The sequence below is a fragment of the Vidua chalybeata genome, chromosome 7 (genome assembly GCF_026979565.1).
Source record: "Vidua chalybeata isolate OUT-0048 chromosome 7, bVidCha1 merged haplotype, whole genome shotgun sequence".
In the NCBI taxonomy this organism is placed as follows: domain Eukaryota; kingdom Metazoa; phylum Chordata; class Aves; order Passeriformes; family Viduidae; genus Vidua; species Vidua chalybeata.
In genome coordinates, this window is record NC_071536.1 from 16241141 (window position 1) to 16261771 (window position 20631).

The following is a 20631-nucleotide window of genomic DNA, read 5'->3' on the forward strand; positions in this document are numbered from 1 at the left end:
AGAATTTTACTTGAATAATTATTATCAAATCTCTTTTATTTTCTCTCCCTGTGTTCTTGTTGTAACAGTCAGTATTTTTTGACTTTGTTTTGACAGAGGCACCAAGCATTGTTCTGGATCCTACTTTGAAGGAAGGTTTAACAGTAAAAGCAGGGGAAACCATCACACTGTCTGCTATTAGCATCCGTGGCAAACCACCTCCAACTTCAGCATGGTCCAAAGCTGGAAAAGATTTTAGACCCTCAGAGCTTGTGCACATTGAAACCAAACCAACTTCTTCTACTCTAAGTGTCAAATATGCAGCCAGAAAAGATTCTGGAGAATACACCATCACTGCAACCAATCCTTTTGGCACTAAAGAGGAGACTGTACATGTGAAAGTTTTAGATATTCCAGGACCTCCAGGGCCTATTGAGATCAGCAATGTTTCAGCAGAAAAAGCGACTCTTACATGGACACCTCCTGCAGAAGATGGTGGATCACCAGTAAAATCATATGTTCTTGAAAAGAGAGAAACTAGTCGACTGCTCTGGACATTGGTTGCTGAAAACATTGAAAGCTGTAGGCATGTTGTTAGCAAACTCATTCAAGGAAATGAATATGTTTTCCGTGTCTCAGCAGTAAATCAGTATGGCAAGGGTGAACCAGTACAATCAGAACCAGTTAAAATGGTGGATAGATTTGGTAAGTAGAACAAGCTAAGGAATTCCAGTGTGGTTTTATTAATTTCTAAAGACTGGATTTTTTGTTTAACTATACCCTTTTCTCCCTGAACAGGTCCTCCAGGACCTCCTGGAAAACCAGAAGTAACAAATGTGACTAAAAATACTGTCACAGTTACCTGGAAAAGGCCAGTTGATGATGGTGGAAGTGAAATCACAGGTTACCATGTGGAGCGAAGAGAAAAGAAAGGTTTAAGATGGGTGAGAGCAACAAAGAAACCAGTTTCAGATCTTAGATGCAAAGTAACTGGTCTTCTGGAAGGAAACGAATATGAATTCCGTGTCAGCGCAGAAAATAGAGCTGGAGTCGGACCACCAAGTGATACTTCAAACTCAGTCCTTTGCAAAGATGTTGCATGTCAGTATCATGCTTTTTCTTTTTGGGGGTGGGCGGGACGGGTAGGGAGCACATTCAGAGAGCATAAGAATGACTTCTGCTGCGATGTAATGTTTTATCTTTTATTTGCTTTTCAGACCCACCAGGTCCACCTGCAAATCCAAGAGTGACTGATACCACAAAGACAAGTGCATCTTTAGCCTGGGGCAAGCCTCACTATGATGGTGGTCTTGAAATCACTGGCTATATAGTAGAGCATCAAAAAGAAGGAGAAGATGAATGGGTGAAAGACACAATAGGGACTGCTTTAAGAATCACTCAGTTTGTTGTAGCTCCTCTGCAGACTGGGGCCAAGTATAATTTCAGAATCTCTGCCATGAATGCTGCAGGTGTCGGTGAACCAGCAATAATTCCAAGTGTGGAAATCATTGACCGAGAAGAGATTCCTGACTTTGAACTGGATGCTGAGCTAAGAAGAACACTTGTTGTTAGAGCTGGATGCACTATTCGGATTTTTGTACCCATTAAAGGACGTCCAACTCCAGAAGTTACATGGACAAAAGATGATGTTTCACTCAAAGGACGTGCCAGTATTGAAAATACCGACTCTTTTACACTCTTGATTGTCACAGAGTGCACCAGATATGATGCAGGAAAATATGTAATGACTCTTGAAAATGCTGCTGGTAAGAAGACTGGCTTTGTAAATGTAAAAGTCTTGGATACACCAGGTCCACCAATAAACCTTAAGCCTAGAGAAATAACCAAAGACAGCATCACCCTCCAATGGGATATGCCTCTTGTAGATGGAGGTTCACGTATAACAAACTATATTGTTGAGAAACGTGAATCAACTCGGAAGGCATATTCAACAGTCACAACCAACTGCCAGAAGTGTTCCTTCAAGATTCCTAATTTGGCTGAGGGGTGTGAATACTATTTCAGAGTACTGGCTGAAAATGAGTATGGTATTGGTGAACCAGCTGAAACTACAGAACCAGTAAAAGCTTCTGAGGCCCCATCCCCACCTGAGAGCCTTAATATTATGGATGTAACACGGAATTCAGTTAGCCTAGCTTGGCCAAAACCAGAACATGATGGTGGCAGCAAGATCACTGGGTATGTAATTGAAGCACAGAGAAAAGGAACCAACCAGTGGGCACACATCACCACTGTAAAAACACTGGACTGTGTTGTAAAGAATCTAACTGAAAATGAAGAGTATACTTTCCAGGTTATGGCAGTTAACAGTGCTGGAAGAAGTGCCCCAAGGGAAAGCAGACCAGTTATTATCAAGGAGCAAACAATGCTACCGGAGTTTGACCTCCGTGCTATTTACCAGAAAACAGTCATTGCCAAAGCTGGTGACAATATCAAGATTGAAATCCCTGTACTTGGTCGTCCAAGGCCTACTGTGACTTGGAAGAAAGAAGACCAAGTACTTAAGCAAACACAAAGGGTAAATTATGAAAATACAGCAACTGCAACCATACTGACCATCAATGAATGCATTCGAAGTGATAGTGGTCAATATCCACTGTCAGCTAAAAATATTGTTGGAGAAGTTAGTGAAGTAATCACAGTTCAGGTTCATGACATACCTGGACCGCCTACTGGACCAATCAAATTTGAAGAAATTTCATGTGATTTCCTAACATTCTCCTGGGAGCCTCCTTTGAATGATGGTGGTGTACCAATAAGTAACTATGTTGTAGAAATGCGTCAGACTGACAGTACCACATGGACTGAATTGGCAACTACAGTGATACGTACTACATTTAAAGCCATTCGTCTTACTACTGGAGTTGAGTATCAGTTCCGCGTTAAAGCTCAAAACAGATACGGAGTTGGTCCAGCCATTACTTCAGAGTCTGTAGTTGCCAACTACCCATTTAAGGTACCTGGGCCTCCTGGCACTCCTCAGGTGATTGCAGTCACCAAAGAAACCATGACCATTAGCTGGAATGAGCCAGTTACTGATGGTGGAAGCCCAATACTGGGATATCACATTGAAAGAAAAGAGCGAAATAGCATTGTTTGGCAGACTGTAAGTAAAATGTTGGTGTCAGGAAATATCTTTAAATCATCTGGACTTACCGATGGCATTGCGTATGAATTCCGTGTTATAGCAGAAAACCTGGCTGGGAAGAGTAAGCCAAGCAAACCATCTGAGCCTGTGTTTGCGTTGGACCCAATAGATCCACCTGGTAAGCCAATACCTCTGAACATTACAAGACATGCAGTTACACTGAAGTGGACCAAACCAGAATATAATGGAGGTTTTAAGATAACTGGCTACACTGTTGAAAAAAGAGACCTTCCTAATGGCCGTTGGCTGAAGGCTAATTTCAGCAATATATTAGAGACTGAATTCACTGTAAGTGGTTTGACAGAAGATGCTGCCTATGAATTCCGTGTCATTGCTAGGAATGCTGGTGGAGCTGTTAGTCAGCCCTCAGAGCCATCAGATGCAATCACTTGTAGAGATGACATTGAAGCACCAAGGATAAAGGTGGATGCTAAATACAAGGACACCATAGTGCTGAAAGCAGGTGAAGTTTTCAGACTTGAGGCTGATGTTTCAGGTCGCCCTCCACCAACTATGATATGGACAAAGGGAGAAAAAGAACTTGAGGACACAGCAAAATTAGAAATAAAAATAGCAGATTTCTCTACCATTCTCATCAACAAAGATTCCTCGAGAAGAGATGGTGGTGCTTACACGCTTACTGCAACAAACCCTGGTGGCTTTGCCAAGCATATCTTCAATGTTAAAGTTCTTGATAGACCTGGTCCTCCGGAAGGGCCTTTGGCTGTGTCTGAAGTCACTGCAGAAAAATGTGTGCTGTCATGGCTACCCCCACTGGATGATGGAGGAGCAAAGATTGACCATTATGTGGTTGAAAAACGTGAAACAAGTAGATTGGCATGGACATCTGTAGGCACAGAAGTTCCAGTGACTAAACTGAAGGTTACTAAACTGTTGAAGGGCAATGAGTATGTGTTCCGAGTTATGGCTGTTAACAAATATGGAGTTGGTGAGCCTTTGGAATCAGAGCCCATTCTTGCAGTAAATCCCTATGTTCCACCTGATCCACCTAAAACACCTGAAGTTACAGCAATTACAAAGGATTCTATGGTTGTCTGTTGGGGCCATCCTGATTCTGATGGTGGGAGCCCAATAACTAACTATATTGTGGAACGTCGAGACAGGACTGGTCTACGGTGGGTGAAATGTAACAAAAGGGTTGTTACTGACTTACGTTTTAAAGTGTCTGGACTGACAGAAGGCCATGAATATGAATACAGAGTCATGGCGGAAAATGCTGCTGGTGTCAGTGAGCCAAGCCCAGCCAGTCCATTCTATAAAGCCTGTGATACTGTGTTTAAGCCTGGTCCCCCAGGTAATCCTCGTGTTTTGGATAGCAGCAAGTCCTCTATTACAATAGCATGGAACAAACCAATATATGATGGTGGTTCGGAGATCACAGGTTACATGGTTGAGATTGCATTACCTGAAGAAGATGAGTGGAAGATTGTAACTCCACCAGTGGGTCTAAAGGCCACTTCTTTTACCATCACTGACTTGAAAGAAAACCAAGAGTATAAAATACGGATATATGCTATGAACTCTGAAGGTCTTGGGGAACCTGCTCTTGTTCCTGGCACTCCAAAAGCTGAAGAAAGAATGCTACCTCCAGAGATTGAACTTGATGCAGAGCTACGTAAAGTTGTAACTATTAGAGCTTGCTGTACTCTAAGACTCTTTGTCCCAATTAAAGGAAGACCAGCACCTGAAGTAAAATGGACAAGAGAACATGGGGAATCTTTGGATAGAGCAAGCATTGAATCAACAAGCTCTTATACTTTACTTATTGTTGAAAATGTAAATAGATTTGATAGTGGCAAATACATACTGACAATTGAAAACAGCTCAGGTAGTAAGACAGCATTTGTGAATGTCAGAGTTCTTGATACTCCAGGGGCACCTCAAGATTTGAAAATAAAGGAAGTTACAAAATCTTCAGTTACACTCACATGGGAGCCTCCTCTCATAGATGGTGGCTCTAAAATTAAAAATTACATTGTAGAAAAGCGTGAATCAACAAGAAAAGCTTATTCAACTGTTAATGCCAATTGCCACAAGACCAGCTGGAAAGTTGATTCACTGCAAGAAGGCTGCAACTACTACTTCAGAGTCCTAGCTGAAAATGAGTATGGAATAGGCCTTCCAGTTGAAACTTCAGAATCCATAAAAGTATCAGAAAGACCACTTCCACCAGGAAAAATAACTTTGTTGGATGTGACAAGAAATAGCGTAACCTTATCTTGGGAAAAACCTGAACATGATGGTGGTAGCAGAATTCTGGGCTATATTGTAGAAATGCAGAGCAAAGGCAGTGAAAAGTGGTCAACCTGTGCTACCGTAAAAGTTACTGAAGCCACCATCACAGGATTGATCCAAGGTGAAGAATACACCTTCCGTGTTTCAGCTCAGAATGAGAAAGGTATCAGTGATCCTCGCCAGCTGGGTATACCAGTTGTTGCAAAAGATCTTGTGATCCCACCAGCTTTCAAACTACTGTTTACCACTTTCAGTGTTCTAGCAGGGGAGGACTTAAAGGTTGATGTTCCTTTTGTTGGCCGACCCAAACCGGCAGTGTCTTGGCATAAAGACAATGTGGCATTGAAGCAGACTACAAGAGTAAATGCAGAAAGCTCAGAAAACAACACAATGTTAACAATAAAAGAAGCATGCAGAGAAGATGTGGGAACATATTTAGTTAAACTTACAAACTCTGCTGGTGAAGCAACTGAGACACTAAATATTGTTGTCCTTGACAAACCAGGACCTCCAACTGGACCAGTAAAAGTAGATGAAGTAACAGCAGATAGTATTACCATTTCCTGGGAACCACCCAAGTACGATGGTGGTAGCTCTATCAATAATTACATTGTAGAAAGAAGAGACACTTCCACCACGACTTGGCACATTGTGTCAGCTACTGTTGCAAGAACAACTATAAAAGCATGTCGTTTAAAGACTGGCTGTGAATATCAGTTCAGAATTGCAGCTGAGAACAGATATGGGAAGAGTACGTATCTCACCTCAGAGTCAATAATAGCCCAATACCCATTTAAAGTTCCTGGTCCACCTGGAACTCCTTTTGTAACAAATGTCTCAAAAGACAGCATGGTGGTACAATGGCATGAACCAGTCAATGATGGCGGTAGCAGGATCATTGGTTATCACTTGGAGCGCAAAGAAAGAAACAGCATTCTGTGGGCTAAACTGAATAAAACACCTCTTCCAGATACCAAATTTAAGACAACTGGCCTTGAGGAAGGTCTTGAATACGAATTCAGAGTCTATGCAGAAAACATAGTAGGAATTGGGAAGGCAAGTAGAGCATCTGAATGCTATACTGCACGTGACCCATGTGACCCTCCAGGTCGTCCAGAACCTGTAATTGTCACAAGAAGCTCAGTAACACTCCAGTGGAAGAAACCTATATATGATGGTGGAAGTAAAATCACAGGCTATGTTGTTGAAAAGAAGGAATTACCTGATGGCCGTTGGATGAAAGCAAGCTTTACAAATGTCATTGATACTCAGTTTGAAGTAACCGGTCTAGTTGAAAACCAGAGATACGAGTTTCGTGTTATAGCACGAAATGCTGCAGGTGTTTTCAGTGAACCGTCAGAGAGCTCAGGGGCAATTACAGCAAGAGATGAAGTAGAACCACCTCAAATAAGTATGGATCCAAAATACAGAGACACTATTGTAGTGAATGCTGGTGAGTCATTCAAGCTTGATGCTGATGTTCATGGCAAACCAATACCTTCCATTCAGTGGTTAAAAGGTGATCGTGAGCTGACAAGCACCGCTCACATGGAAATAAAAACTACTGATTTTGCAACAAGCCTCAGTGTGAAGGAAGCCACGAGAGTTGACAGTGGGCAGTATGTACTACTGGCAAAAAATGTTGCAGGTGAAAAGAAGGTTCCTGTTAACGTCAAAGTTCTTGATAGACCTGGGCCTCCAGAAGGACCTGTTGAGTTTACAGGTGTTACAGCTGAAAAATGCACGCTGTCATGGAAACCTCCACTACAAGATGGTGGTAGCGATATTTCACACTACGTTGTAGAAAAAAGGGAAACCAGTCGGTTGGTGTGGACTGTCGTTGACTCAAATGTGCAAACCCTGAACTGCAAAGTTACAAAACTTCTAGAAGGAAATGAGTATGTTTTCCGCATCATGGCAGTAAATAAATATGGTGTTGGTGAACCTCTGGAGTCTGACCCAGTAGTTGCAAAGAACCCATTTGTTGTGCCACTTCCTCCAAAGGCTCCAGAAGTCACAGCAGTTACCAAGGATTCTATGATAGTTGTATGGGAAAGACCAGCCTCAGATGGCGGCAGTGAAATCCTAGGCTACGTCCTTGAAAAACGAGATAAGGAAGGCATTCGCTGGACAAGATGTAACAAACGCCTGATAAGTGAACTGCGATACAGAGTGACTGGTCTTATAGAAAATCATGATTATGAGTACAGAGTTTCAGCTGAAAATGCTGCTGGTCTTAGTGAACCAAGTCCACCTTCTACTTACTACAAAGCATGTGATCCTATTTACAAGCCAGGCCCACCCAATAATCCTAAAGTTATGGATGTTACAAGATCTTCAGTTTTTCTTTCATGGGGTAAACCTATATATGATGGTGGCTCTGAAATTCAGGGATACATTGTGGAAAAATGTGATGTAAGTGATGGTGAATGGTCAATTTGTACCCCTCCAACTGGAATTAAGAATACTCACATGGAAGTAGAAAAATTAGTGGAAAAACACGAATACAAATTCCGCATATGTGCAGTTAATAAAGCAGGAGTTGGAGAGCATGCAGATGTTCCTGGTTCTGTTATTGTAGAAGAGAAGATGGAGGCTCCAGACCTTGACCTTGACATGGAATTAAGGAAGATTGTAAATGTGAGAGCAGGAGGTTCCTTAAGACTGTTTGTTCCCATCAGAGGTCGTCCAACACCTGAAGTAAAATGGGGTAAAGTGGATGGTGACATCAGAGAAGCAGCTATTATTGATACTACTAGTAGCTTCACTTCCCTTGTTCTAGATAATGTTAACAGATTTGATAGCGGAAAATATACTCTGACCTTGGAAAACAGCAGTGGAACAAAGTCTGCATTTGTCAGTGTAAGAGTACTGGATACCCCAAGTGCACCTGTTAATTTGAAAATCAGAGAGATCACTAAAGACTCTGTTTCACTTTCATGGGAGCCTCCTCTCTTGGATGGTGGAGCAAAAATAAAGAATTTCATTATTGAAAAGCGTGAAGCAACAAGAAAGGCATATGCAGCTGTTGTAACAAACTGCCACAAGACTTCATGGAAAGTAGATCAACTTCAGGAGGGCTGCTACTACTTCTTCAGAATCTCTGCTGAGAATGAATATGGAATTGGCCTCCCTGCAGAAACCAGTGACCCAATTAAAGTTGCTGAAGTTCCACAGCCTCCTGGGAAAATAACAGTGGATGATGTCACAAGAAACAGTGTCTCACTAAGCTGGGCAAAACCAGAACATGATGGTGGTAGCAAAATCATACAATATATTGTTGAAATGCAAGCAAAGGGTAGTGAGAAGTGGTCAGAGTGTGCTCGTGTTAAAACACTTGAAGCAGTTGTTACTAATCTAACTCAAGGGGAAGAATATCTTTTTAGAGTAATGGCTGTAAATGAAAAGGGTAAGAGTGATCCTAGAGCACTTGCAGTTCCAATAGTTGCCAAAGATCTGGTGATTGAACCTGATGTAAGACCTGCTTTCCACAGTTACAGTGTTCAAGTGGGACAGGACCTAAAAGTAGAAATACCAATTGCAGGTCGACCTAAACCAACTGTTACCTGGGTTAAAGATGGCCAGCCATTGAGGCAGACAACAAGAGTCAATGTTAGCGATTCACCTGATCTCACTATATTGAATCTTAAGGAAACTAGCAAAGAAGACAGTGGCACTTATGAAATCACTGTGGCTAATGTTGTTGGGCAAAAGTCTGCCTCTGTTGAAATTATTACTCTAGACAAACCTGACCCTCCAGTGGGACCTGTGAAGTTTGATGAAATAAGTGCAGAAAGTATTACCCTGTCATGGAATCCCCCAGTGTACACAGGTGGCTGCCAAATCACCAACTATATTGTGCACAAGAGAGATACAACAACAACTGTATGGGAAACAGTTTCGGCTACTGTTGCAAGAACTACACTGAAGGTGACTAAACTGAAAACTGGTTCGGAATACCAGTTCAGAATATTTGCTGAGAACAGGTATGGGCAGAGTTTTGCATTGGAATCTGCACCGGTCGTAGCACAGTATCCCTACAAGGAACCAGGACCTCCTGGCACACCATTTGTGACAACAGTTACAAAAGACTCCATGATTGTACAATGGCATGAACCAGTAAATGATGGTGGCAGTAGAGTGTTGGGTTACCATCTTGAGAGAAAGGAGAAAAACAGCATTCTATGGACTAAAGTAAACAAGACTATTATTCAGGACACAAGTTTTAAGACAAATAACCTTGAAGAAGGAATTGAATATGAATTTCGAGTTTCTGCAGAAAATATTGTTGGTGTAGGCAGAACAAGTAAAGTTTCTGAGTGCTATGTAGCTCGTGATCCATGTGATCCTCCAGGTCGCCCAGAAGCTATAATAATAAAAAGAAGCTCTATTACTCTACAGTGGACCAAACCAGAATATGATGGTGGAAGTAAGGTTACTGGTTATATTGTAGAGAAACGTGACTTACCAGATGGTCGCTGGATGAAAGCGAGCTTCACAAATATCATTGAAACTCAGTTCACTGTTACAGGACTTACTGAAGACCAAAGATATGAATTTAGAGTAATTGCAAAGAATGCTGCAGGTGCAGTAAGCAAACCTTCTGACAGTACAGGACCAATAACAGCAAGGGATGAAGTTGAACTTCCACGAATTTCAATGGATCCGAAGTACAAAGACACTATTGTTGTAAATGCTGGTGAAACATTCAGACTTGAGGCTGATGTTCATGGAAAGCCACTACCAACAATTAAGTGGTACAAAGGAGATAAAGAGCTTGAGGATACTGCTAGATACGAAATAAAGAACACAGATTTCAGTGCGTTAATAATTGTAAAAGATGCTATTAGAGTTGATGGTGGACAGTACATTCTTGAAGCCTCTAATGTTGCAGGAACAAAGACAGTAACAGTAAACGTAAAAGTCTTGGACAGGCCAGGACCTCCAGAGGGCCCAGTCCAAGTTACAGGAGTTACAGCTGAAAAATGTGCACTGGCATGGGGTCCTCCTCTTCATGATGGTGGCAGTGATATTTCTCATTACATTGTAGAGAAGAGAGAAACTAGCCGCCTGGCATGGACCGTGGTTGCTTCAGAAGTTTTACCTACAATGCTGAAAGTAACAAAACTCTTGGAAGGAAATGAATACATCTTCCGTATCATGGCAGTTAACAAGTATGGGGTGGGTGAGCCATTAGAATCTGTGCCAGTAATGATGAGAAATCCATTTGTGGTTCCTGGACCACCAAAAGCCTTGGAAATTACCAACATCACAAAGGATTCTATGACTGTCTGCTGGACCCGACCAGACAGTGATGGAGGTAGTGAAATCATAGGTTACATTGTAGAAAAGAGAGACCGAGCAGGCATCAGATGGATAAAATGCAATAAACGCCGCATTACAGATTTGCGATTAAGAGTTACAGGTTTAACAGAGGATCATGAATATGAATTCAGAGTTTCTGCTGAAAATGCTGCTGGAGTTGGTGAACCAAGCCAAGTTTCTCCCTATTTCAAAGCTTGTGACCCGATGTTCAAGCCTGGCCCACCTACAAATGCCCATATTGTGGATACCACCAAAAGTTCAGTTATACTCGGTTGGAGTAAACCAATTTATGATGGTGGTTGTGAAATCCAGGGATACCTTGTAGAAATCTGTAAAGCAGATGAAGATGAATGGTCGCTTGCTACTCCACAGACAGGCATACGTGCCACTCGATTTGAGATCAAAAAGCTTACTGAACATCAAGAATACAAACTACGAGTGTGTGCTCTCAACAAGATCGGTGTGGGAGAGGCTGCATCAGTTCCTGGTACTATTAAACCAGAAGACAAACTTGAAGCTCCAGAACTTGATATTGATTCAGAGCTAAGGAAAGGGATAGTGGTTAGAGCTGGTGGGTCTGCTAGGATTCACATACCATTCAGGGGACGACCAACCCCTGATATCACATGGTCCCGAGAAGAAGGTGAATTCTCAGAAAAAGTTCAGATTGATAAAGGCATAAACTACACACAACTTTCAATTGACAACTGTGATAGAAATGATGCTGGAAAGTATATTCTTAAGCTGGAGAACAGCAGTGGTTCTAAATCTGCATTTGTTACAGTGAAAGTCTTGGACACACCAGGACCCCCGCAAAACTTAGTGGTAAAGGATATAAAGAAGGATTCTGCTGTATTATCTTGGGAGCCACCGATTATTGATGGTGGTGCAAAGGTAAAGAACTATGTAATAGACAAGCGTGAGTCAACCAGGAAGGCATTTGCAAATGTAAGTGCTAAGTGTGCCAAGACAAGTTTTAAAGTTGAAAATCTTACAGAAGGAGCAATTTATTACTTCAGAGTTATGGCTGAAAATGAATATGGAATTGGTGTTCCAGTTGAAACCAGGGATGCTATCAAAGCCTCAGAGCCACCTCTGCCTCCTGGGAAAGTAACACTCACTGATGTCACTCAGAGAAGTGCATCACTTACATGGGAAAAACCTGAACATGATGGAGGTAGCAGAATTTTGGGATATCTTGTTGAAATGTTGCCTAAAGGAACAGAAAAATGGAGTGTTGTTAGTGAGACCAAAACCTGTAATGCAGAGGTGTCTGGTTTGAGTCCAGGACAGGAATATCAATTCCGTGTGATTGCCTACAATGAAAAAGGCAAAAGCGATCCCAGAGCGCTTGGAATTCCTGTGATAGCTAAAGACTTGACTATTGAGCCAAGTTTCAAACTGATGTTTAATACATACAGTGTACAAGCTGGAGAAGATCTGAAGGTAGAAGTACCATTTATAGGTAGACCCAAACCTACTATTACTTGGACAAAAGATGAGCAGCCACTGAAACAGACTACCAGATTAAATATTGAGAATACGACAACATCAACTATTTTACATATTAAAGAAAGCAACAGGGAAGACTTTGGTAAATATACAGTAACAGCAACAAATGCAGCAGGTACAGCAACAGAGCACCTGAGCATAATTGTACTAGAAAAACCTGGCCCACCACGAGGACCTGTCCGCTTTGACGAAATTAGTGCAGACTTTGTTGTTTTATCCTGGGATCCACCTGATTATACTGGTGGCTGCCAGATAAGCAACTATATAGTAGAAAAGCGAGACACAAGCACTACCACATGGAACATTGTGTCAGCAACTGTTGCAAGAACAACCATCAAAGCCACAAAGCTTAAAACAGGTTCTGAATACCAGTTCAGGATTTCTGCTGAAAACAGATATGGAAAGAGCTCTCCTTTGGCTTCTAAATCAATTGTTGTGCAATACCCCTACAAGGTGCCTGGACCACCTGGAACCCCATTTGTTACAGCAGCTTCCAAGGACCACATGATCGTACAATGGCATGAACCAGTTAATGATGGAGGAAGCAAAGTTCTTGGCTACCATCTTGAGCGTAAAGATAAGAACAGCATTCTTTGGACAAAACAGAACAAGTCACTTATTGTGGACACCAAATATAAAACAGATGGCCTTGAAGAAGGTCTTGAATATGAGTTCAGAGTTTCTGCTGAAAACATTGTTGGCATTGGCAAAGTCAGCAAAGTATCAGAACTGTACGTTGCCCGAGATCCTTGTGACCCACCTGGACGCCCAGAGGCCATTGTTGTTACAAGAAGTAATATCACACTGAAGTGGAAAAAGCCAGAATATGATGGTGGAAGCAAAATAACTGGTTATATTGTAGAGAAGAAAGAATTGCCAGATGGTCGCTGGATGAAAGCCAGCTTTACAAATGTGTTGGAAACAGAATTTACAGTAAGTGGTCTTGTTGAAAACCAACGATATGAATTCAGAGTAATTGCAAGAAATGCAGCCGGTTGCTTGAGTGAACCATCTGAAAGTACAGGGCCTATTACTGCCAGAGATGAAATTGAAGCACCAGGAGCTTCTTTGGATCCTAAATACAGAGATGTCATTGTTGTTCATGCTGGAGAAACCTTTGTTCTTGAAGCTGATATCCATGGCAAACCTATTCCTGACATTACATGGTCAAAAGATGGTAAAGACCTTGAAGAAACAACTGCAAGAATGGAAATTAAATCTACCATTGAGAAAACCATTCTCACTGTCAAAGACTGTATAAGAGTAGATGGAGGTCACTATACTCTTAATCTCAAAAATGTTGGTGGCACCAAATCTATACCAATCACTGTAAAAGTGCTTGATAGACCAGGACCTCCAGAAGGACCTTTGAACATTACAGGTGTCACTGCAGAAAAATGCTACTTGTCATGGTCTCCACCTTTACATGATGGTGGTTCTAGTATCTCACATTATATCATTGAGAAGAGAGAGACAAGTAGGCTTTCATGGACACAAGTAGCAACAGATGTGCAGGCTCTTAATCACAAAGTAACCAAACTCCTTCCTGGCAATGAATACATTTTCCGTGTAATGGCAGTGAATAAATATGGAGTTGGAGAGCCCTTGGAATCTGAACCAGTTGTGGCTCGTAATCCATACAAACCTCCTGGTCCTCCTTCAACACCTGAAGTTTCAGCAATCACAAAAGATTCTATGGTGGTAACATGGGGTCGCCCAGAAGACAATGGAGGAGCTGAAATTGAAGGTTACATACTTGAAAAACGAGACAAGGATGGTATCCGGTGGACCAAATGCAATAAGAAAAGGCTGACAGACTTGCGATTCAGAGCAACAGGTCTAACTGATGGGCATTTCTATGAATTTAGAGTGTCTGCTGAAAATGCTGCAGGGGTAGGGGAACCCAGTGAGCCATCCATTTTCTATCGTGCTTGTGATGTATTATATCCACCAGGTCCACCTAGCAATCCAAAAGTTACAGATACTTCCAGGTCATCAGTTTCCCTTGCCTGGAGTAAGCCCATTTATGATGGTGGTGCTCCTGTTAAAGGGTATGTAGTGGAAGTAAAAGAAGCTGCTGCTGATGAATGGACTACCTGCACCCCACCAACAGGCCTTCAAGCAAAACAGTTCACTGTGACAAAACTGAAAGAGAACCAGGAGTATAACTTCCGCATCTGTGCCATCAACTCAGAAGGAGTAGGAGAGCCTGCGACTATACCTGGTGCAGTCTTAGCGGAGGACAAGATTGAACCTCCTGAAATTGAACTTGATGCGGATCTCAGAAAAGTAGTCACTGTACGTGCTAGTGGTACTTTACGCCTGTTTGTCACCATCAAAGGAAGACCAGAACCTGAAGTTAAATGGGAGAAAGCAGAAGGAACAATTAGTGAGCGAGCTCAGATTGAAGTCACCAGTTCCTACACAATGCTGGTCATTGACAATGTCAATAGATTTGATAGTGGGAGATACAATCTTACTTTAGAGAACAACAGTGGCAAAAAATCCGCTTTTGTTAATGTCAGAGTGCTTGATACACCTAGTGCACCTCTAAACCTGACAATCAGAGAAGTGAAAAAAGATTTTGTAACTTTAGCTTGGGAAGCACCACTTATTGATGGCGGAGCTAAAATTACCAACTACATAGTTGAAAAGCGAGAATCCACGAGAAAGGCATATGCCACAGTTACAAGCAACTGTACAAAGAATTCTTTCAAGGTTACTCAACTACAAGAAGGATGTAGTTATTACTTCCGTGTTCTAGCTGTAAATGAATATGGGGCTGGTTTGCCAGCAGAAGTTGCTGATCCAGTTAAGGTGTCTGAACCACCTTCTCCACCTTCAAAGGTCATTCTTGTTGATGTGACTCGCAATTCTGCATCAATTAAATGGGAGAAGCCAGAGAGTGATGGTGGTAGTAAAATTACTGGTTATATAGTAGAAATGCAGAGTAAAGGAAGTGTAAAATGGAGTGCATGTACACAGGTGAAAACATTGGAAGCAACAGTAACAGGCTTAAGTATGGGAGAAGAGTACAGTTTCAGGGTGATTGCTGTTAATGAAAAAGGAAAAAGTGATCCAAGAGAACTTGGTGTTCCGGTCATTGCAAAAGATATTGAAATCCTGCCGTCTGTTGAGCTTCTTTTTAACACATTCACGGTGAAAGCTGGAGATGATCTTAAGATTGACATTCCATTCAGAGGACGACCTCTTCCCACTGTTAGCTGGAAGAAGGATGGAAATCCCTTAAAACAGACAACCAGGGTAAATGTTCAAACATCAAAGACTTTAACTTCACTGTCCATCAAGGAAGCTACAAATGAAGATCTGGGACATTATGAATTACATCTTTCAAATACTGCTGGAACAACAACAGCTTCTCTAACTGTAGTTGTCCTTGACAGACCAGGACCACCAACTGATGTTAAAATTGATGAAGTTAGTGCTGATAGTGTAACTCTATCTTGGAAACCTCCAGCATATGATGGTGGATGTCACATTAGCAATTACATTGTGGAGAAGAGAGATACTACCACAACAACATGGGAGGTCGTATCTGCAGCAGTTGCAAGAACATCAATTAAAGTATCTCGACTCGTCACTGGATCTGAATATCAGTTCCGTGTTTGTGCAGAAAACCGCTATGGGAAAAGCTCTTATACTAATTCTCCTTCTGTTGTGGCAGAGTATCCATTTAAGCCTCCAGGTCCACCAGGAACACCTCGTGTGGCACATGCAACTAAATCTTTCATGATTGTAACTTGGCAGGTACCAGTTAATGATGGAGGTAGCGTAGTACTAGGATACCATTTGGAGCATAAAGAAAGAAGCAGCATTCTTTGGACAAAAGTCAACAAGAGCCTCATAACTGATACACAAATGAAAGTTACAGGTCTTGATGAAGGACTGATGTATGAATATCGTGTGTATGCAGAAAACATCGCTGGAATAGGCAAATGCAGCAAAGCATGTGAACCAGTTGCTGCAAGAGATCCATGTGATCCTCCTGGTCAACCAGAAGTTACTAATATTACAAGGACATCTGTCTCATTGAAGTGGACTAAACCAGAATATGATGGTGGAGCTAAAGTAACAGGATATATTATTGAACGCCGAGAACTACCAGATGGTCGTTGGCTAAAATGTAATTTTACTAATGTGCAAGAAACATACTTCGATGTAGGTGGACTTACAGAAGACCAGCGTTATGAATTCCATGTGATTGCAAAGAATGCTGCTGGACTCTTCAGTCAGCCATCTGAATCAACTGGACCTGTGACCGTGAAAGATGATGTAGAAGCTCCAAGAATTATGATGGATGCCAAATTCAGGGATGTTGTAGTTGTGAAAGCTGGAGAAGTGTTTAAAGTCAATGCTGATATTGCAGGACGGCCAATACCAGTGGTTTCATGGACAAAGGACGGCAAGGAGCTTGAAGGAAAAGCTAGAGTTGAAATAGTCTCAACAGATTACACTACTGCAATAACCATTAAGGACTGTATCCGAGGTGATTCAGGACAGTATGTACTAACATTACAGAATGTTGCAGGAACAAAATCTTTGGCAATTAATTGCAAAGTACTTGATAGACCTGGCCCACCTGCAGGTCCATTAGAAATAAATGGCCTTACTGCTGAAAAGTGCCATTTATCATGGGGACCACCTCAAGAAAACGGTGGTGCAGATATTGATCATTATATTGTGGAAAAACGTGAGACCAGCAGAATTGCATGGACACTTTGTGAAGGAGAGCTTAAAACAACATCTTGTAAAGTGACAAAATTACTGAAGGGTAATGAATATATTTTCAGAGTAATGGGAGTTAACAAATACGGCGTTGGTGAGCCTCTAGAAAGCGTTGCTGTCAAAGCCCTAGACCCATTTACAGTTCCAAGCCCACCTACATCTTTAGAGATCACCAGTGTGAGCAAAGATTCAATAACTCTGTGCTGGGCAAGACCTGAGTCTGATGGAGGCAATGAGATCTCAGGCTATGTAATTGAAAGGCGTGAGAAAACCAGCCTAAGATGGATTCGCGTAAACAAAAAGCCAGTTTATGATTTAAGAGTGAAATCATCGGGTCTCCGTGAGGGATGTGAATATGAATTCCGGGTTTATGCAGAAAATGCTGCTGGCCTCAGTCTCCCAAGTGAAACCACACCACTGATTAAGGCGGAAGATCCAATCTTTTTGCCATCGCCCCCATCTAAACCTAAGATTATGGATTCTACAAGGTCAAATATCACAATTGGTTGGACAAAGCCACTGTTTGATGGAGGTGCTCCAGTGACAGGATACACAGTTGAATACAAGAAAACTGATGAAACTGACTGGACAACAGCTATTCAGAATTTAAGAGGCACAGAATATACCATAACTGGATTAACATCAGGCTCTGAGTATGTTTTTAGAGTGAAATCCATTAACAAAATGGGTGTCAGTGAACCAAGTGATGTCTCAGAACCTCAGGTGGCAAAAGAAAGAGAGGAAGAACCTGCCTTTGAAATTGACAGTGAAATGCGGAAGACTTTAATTGTAAAGGCTGGTGGATCGTTCACAATGACTGTTCCTTTCAGAGGCAAACCAGTCCCAAATGTAACATGGAACAAACCAGACACTGATCTCCGTACACGTGCAAGCATTGACACTTCAAGTAATTGTACATCTCTTACTATTGAAAAAGCAACAAGAAATGATTCTGGAAAGTACACATTAACATTGCAAAACATTCTGAACACTACCACCTTGACTTTAATAGTCAAAGTTCTTGATACGCCTGGCCCACCATCTAATATTGCAACAAAAGACATAACTAAAGAATCTGCTGTGTTATCTTGGGATGTTCCTGAAAACGATGGTGGAGCACCTGTAAAGAACTATGTAATTGAAAAACGAGAAGCTAGCAAAAAGGCGTGGGTCACTGTGACAAACAACTGTCATCGCTTGTCCTACAAAGTGACTGGTTTGCAAGAAGGTGCCATTTACTACTTCCGTGTCTCCGGAGAAAATGAATATGGTGTTGGAGTGCCTTCTGAGACCAAAGAGGGAACAAAAATAACAGGTATGTTTTATTATGAAAAAAAATTTGTTAATACTTAAAATAATATGAGTTTTAAAGTGTGAACTTCAAAATAATGTCAAAAGCTTTAAATCTGCATACAGTAAAATGGATCATTTTTGTAGGTATGTCTATGGTTTTACAAATAAAAAAGAGCTAAGTAATAGCTTGAATTTTAAATTTTGCTTGGATTTTGCTTAAAATATTTCTAATATACAAATTGGTTTAAAAACACATTTTCTTGATCCAGATTGTGTTCCTTTGTAATTGCTAATACAAAAAGTCAGTATCTTCTATATTGCTTAACCTGTTGCACTTTTTTTCTCAGAAAAACCCAGCCCACCAGAAAAGCTAGGAGTAACAAACGTCACAAAGGACAGTGTGTCTCTTTCATGGCTAAAACCAGAACATGATGGTGGAAGCAGAATTGTTAGCTACCTCCTTGAAGCTCTTGAGAAAGGACAGCAAAAATGGGTTAAGTGTGCAGTTGTAAAGACAACTCATCATGTTGTCCATGGTCTTAAGGAAAACGTTGATTATTTCTTCAGAGTGTCTGCAGAAAACCAAGCTGGTTTAAGTGATCCTAAGGAACTACTGCTCCCTGTTACAGTTAAAGAACAATTAGGTATGCTTCCTGACATGAGACAAAAGTTACATTCAATTGCATTCATATTTTAAAAGATGGAACATTCTTTTAATGGTTTGGAAATGTTTTGTTTTGCAGAATCTCCTGAGATTGACATGAAGGGCTTCCCTCATAACACTGTATATGTTCGAGCAGGATCAAATCTAAAAGTTGAAATTCCAGTTTCTGGAAAACCAGTGCCAAAGGTGACGCTGTCTAGAGATGGTGTTGCACTGAAACCTACCATGAGATTTCACACAGAAACCACTGCAGAAAGTCTCATCATTAACCTTAAAGAAAGTGTGGCTGCTGATGCTGGCAGATATGACATTACTGCTGCGAACTCAAGTGGCACCACAAAGTCATTTGTTAATATTGTTGTGCTGGATAGACCTGGTCCTCCTGTTGGTCCTGTTGTCCTTAGTGATGTTACTGAAGAGAGTGTAACACTCAGATGGCAACCACCAGCTTATGATGGTGGAAGTCAGGTTACCAACTATATTGTACTGAAAAGAGAAACAAGTACTGCTGCTTGGTCTGAAGTGTCTGCCACTGTTGCTAGAACTGTTATCAAAGTTATGAGGCTCACAACAGGAGAAGAATACCAATTCCGCATCAAAGCTGAGAACCGCTTCGGCATCAGCGATCACATAGATTCGCAATGTGTGGTTGTCAAGCTTCCTTACAGTGAGTAAAGTGTTTCTCATGGTATACATTGATGATTTAGTGCTCTGATGTTGAAAATATAATTTTGTTAACAATCAATTCTTTTGATACCATCAGCTACCCCGGGCCCTCCTTCTACACCATGGGTCACTAATGTTACCCGAGAGAGTATTACTGTTGGATGGCATGAACCAGTCACTAATGGTGGCAATGCTATCATTGGATATCACCTGGAAATGAAAGACAGAAATAGCATATTATGGCAGAAGGCTAACAAGACCCTTATTCGTACCACTCATTTCAAAGTCACCACAATCAGCGCTGGCCTTATCTATGAATTTAGAGTTTATGCAGAAAATGCAGCTGGCATTGGAAAAGCAAGTCGTCCTTCTGATCCAGTCCTTGCAATTGATGCTTGTGGTATGTACTCTCTATAAAATAATGAAGCCCAACCATTTTATTTCCCCTGTGATAATCTGTTCTGTACAATAAGACAATATTCAAAATAGCTGTTAATTATTGCAATATTTTGTTTCCTTCTGCAGAACCACCAAGAAATGTTCGTGCCTCAGATATTTCCAAGACCTCTATCACTCTCTCCTGGCAGAAGCCAGCATTTGATGGTGGTAGCAAAATCACTGGATACATCGTAGAAAAACGTGATCTTCCAGATGGCAGATGGACAAAAGCTAGCTTCACCAATGTTATTGAGACTCAGTTCACAGTATCTGGCCTGACACAGAATTCCAAGTATGAATTCCGGGTCTTTGCAAAGAATGCTGTTGGTTCCATTAGTAATCCCTCAGATGTTGTGGGTCCTATCACATGTATTGATACATACGGTAAGTGTTTTGCAATGATATAATGATATAATTTTGGTGTACTAGGACAATGGCTGTGCTGTTTTGTAGATTCATGGTCTTTTAAATATGGAAGGTTAGTTTACAGTGATTCAAGAAGCATGACTGACTGTGAGATTTTGGGCAAGATTGTAAGGAGCATCTTTGTCTGTATCTCCATTTTTAAAGTCTTCTTGTATCT

General features: G+C 41.3%; 1 protein-coding gene across 1 annotated transcript in view; it reads left to right on the forward strand.

Annotated features, from left to right (window-relative positions):
• Positions 1 to 20631, forward strand: part of TTN (titin) — a 236396-nt gene that overhangs the window by 189416 nt on the left and 26349 nt on the right. The window contains exons 269-275 of the mRNA XM_053947624.1: positions 97 to 684; positions 778 to 1080; positions 1197 to 18302; positions 18628 to 18924; positions 19024 to 19611; positions 19708 to 20010; positions 20136 to 20432. Coding sequence (XP_053803599.1) covers positions 97 to 684; positions 778 to 1080; positions 1197 to 18302; positions 18628 to 18924; positions 19024 to 19611; positions 19708 to 20010; positions 20136 to 20432 — 19482 coding nt within the window. The remainder of the gene's footprint in view (positions 1 to 96; positions 685 to 777; positions 1081 to 1196; positions 18303 to 18627; positions 18925 to 19023; positions 19612 to 19707; positions 20011 to 20135; positions 20433 to 20631) is intronic.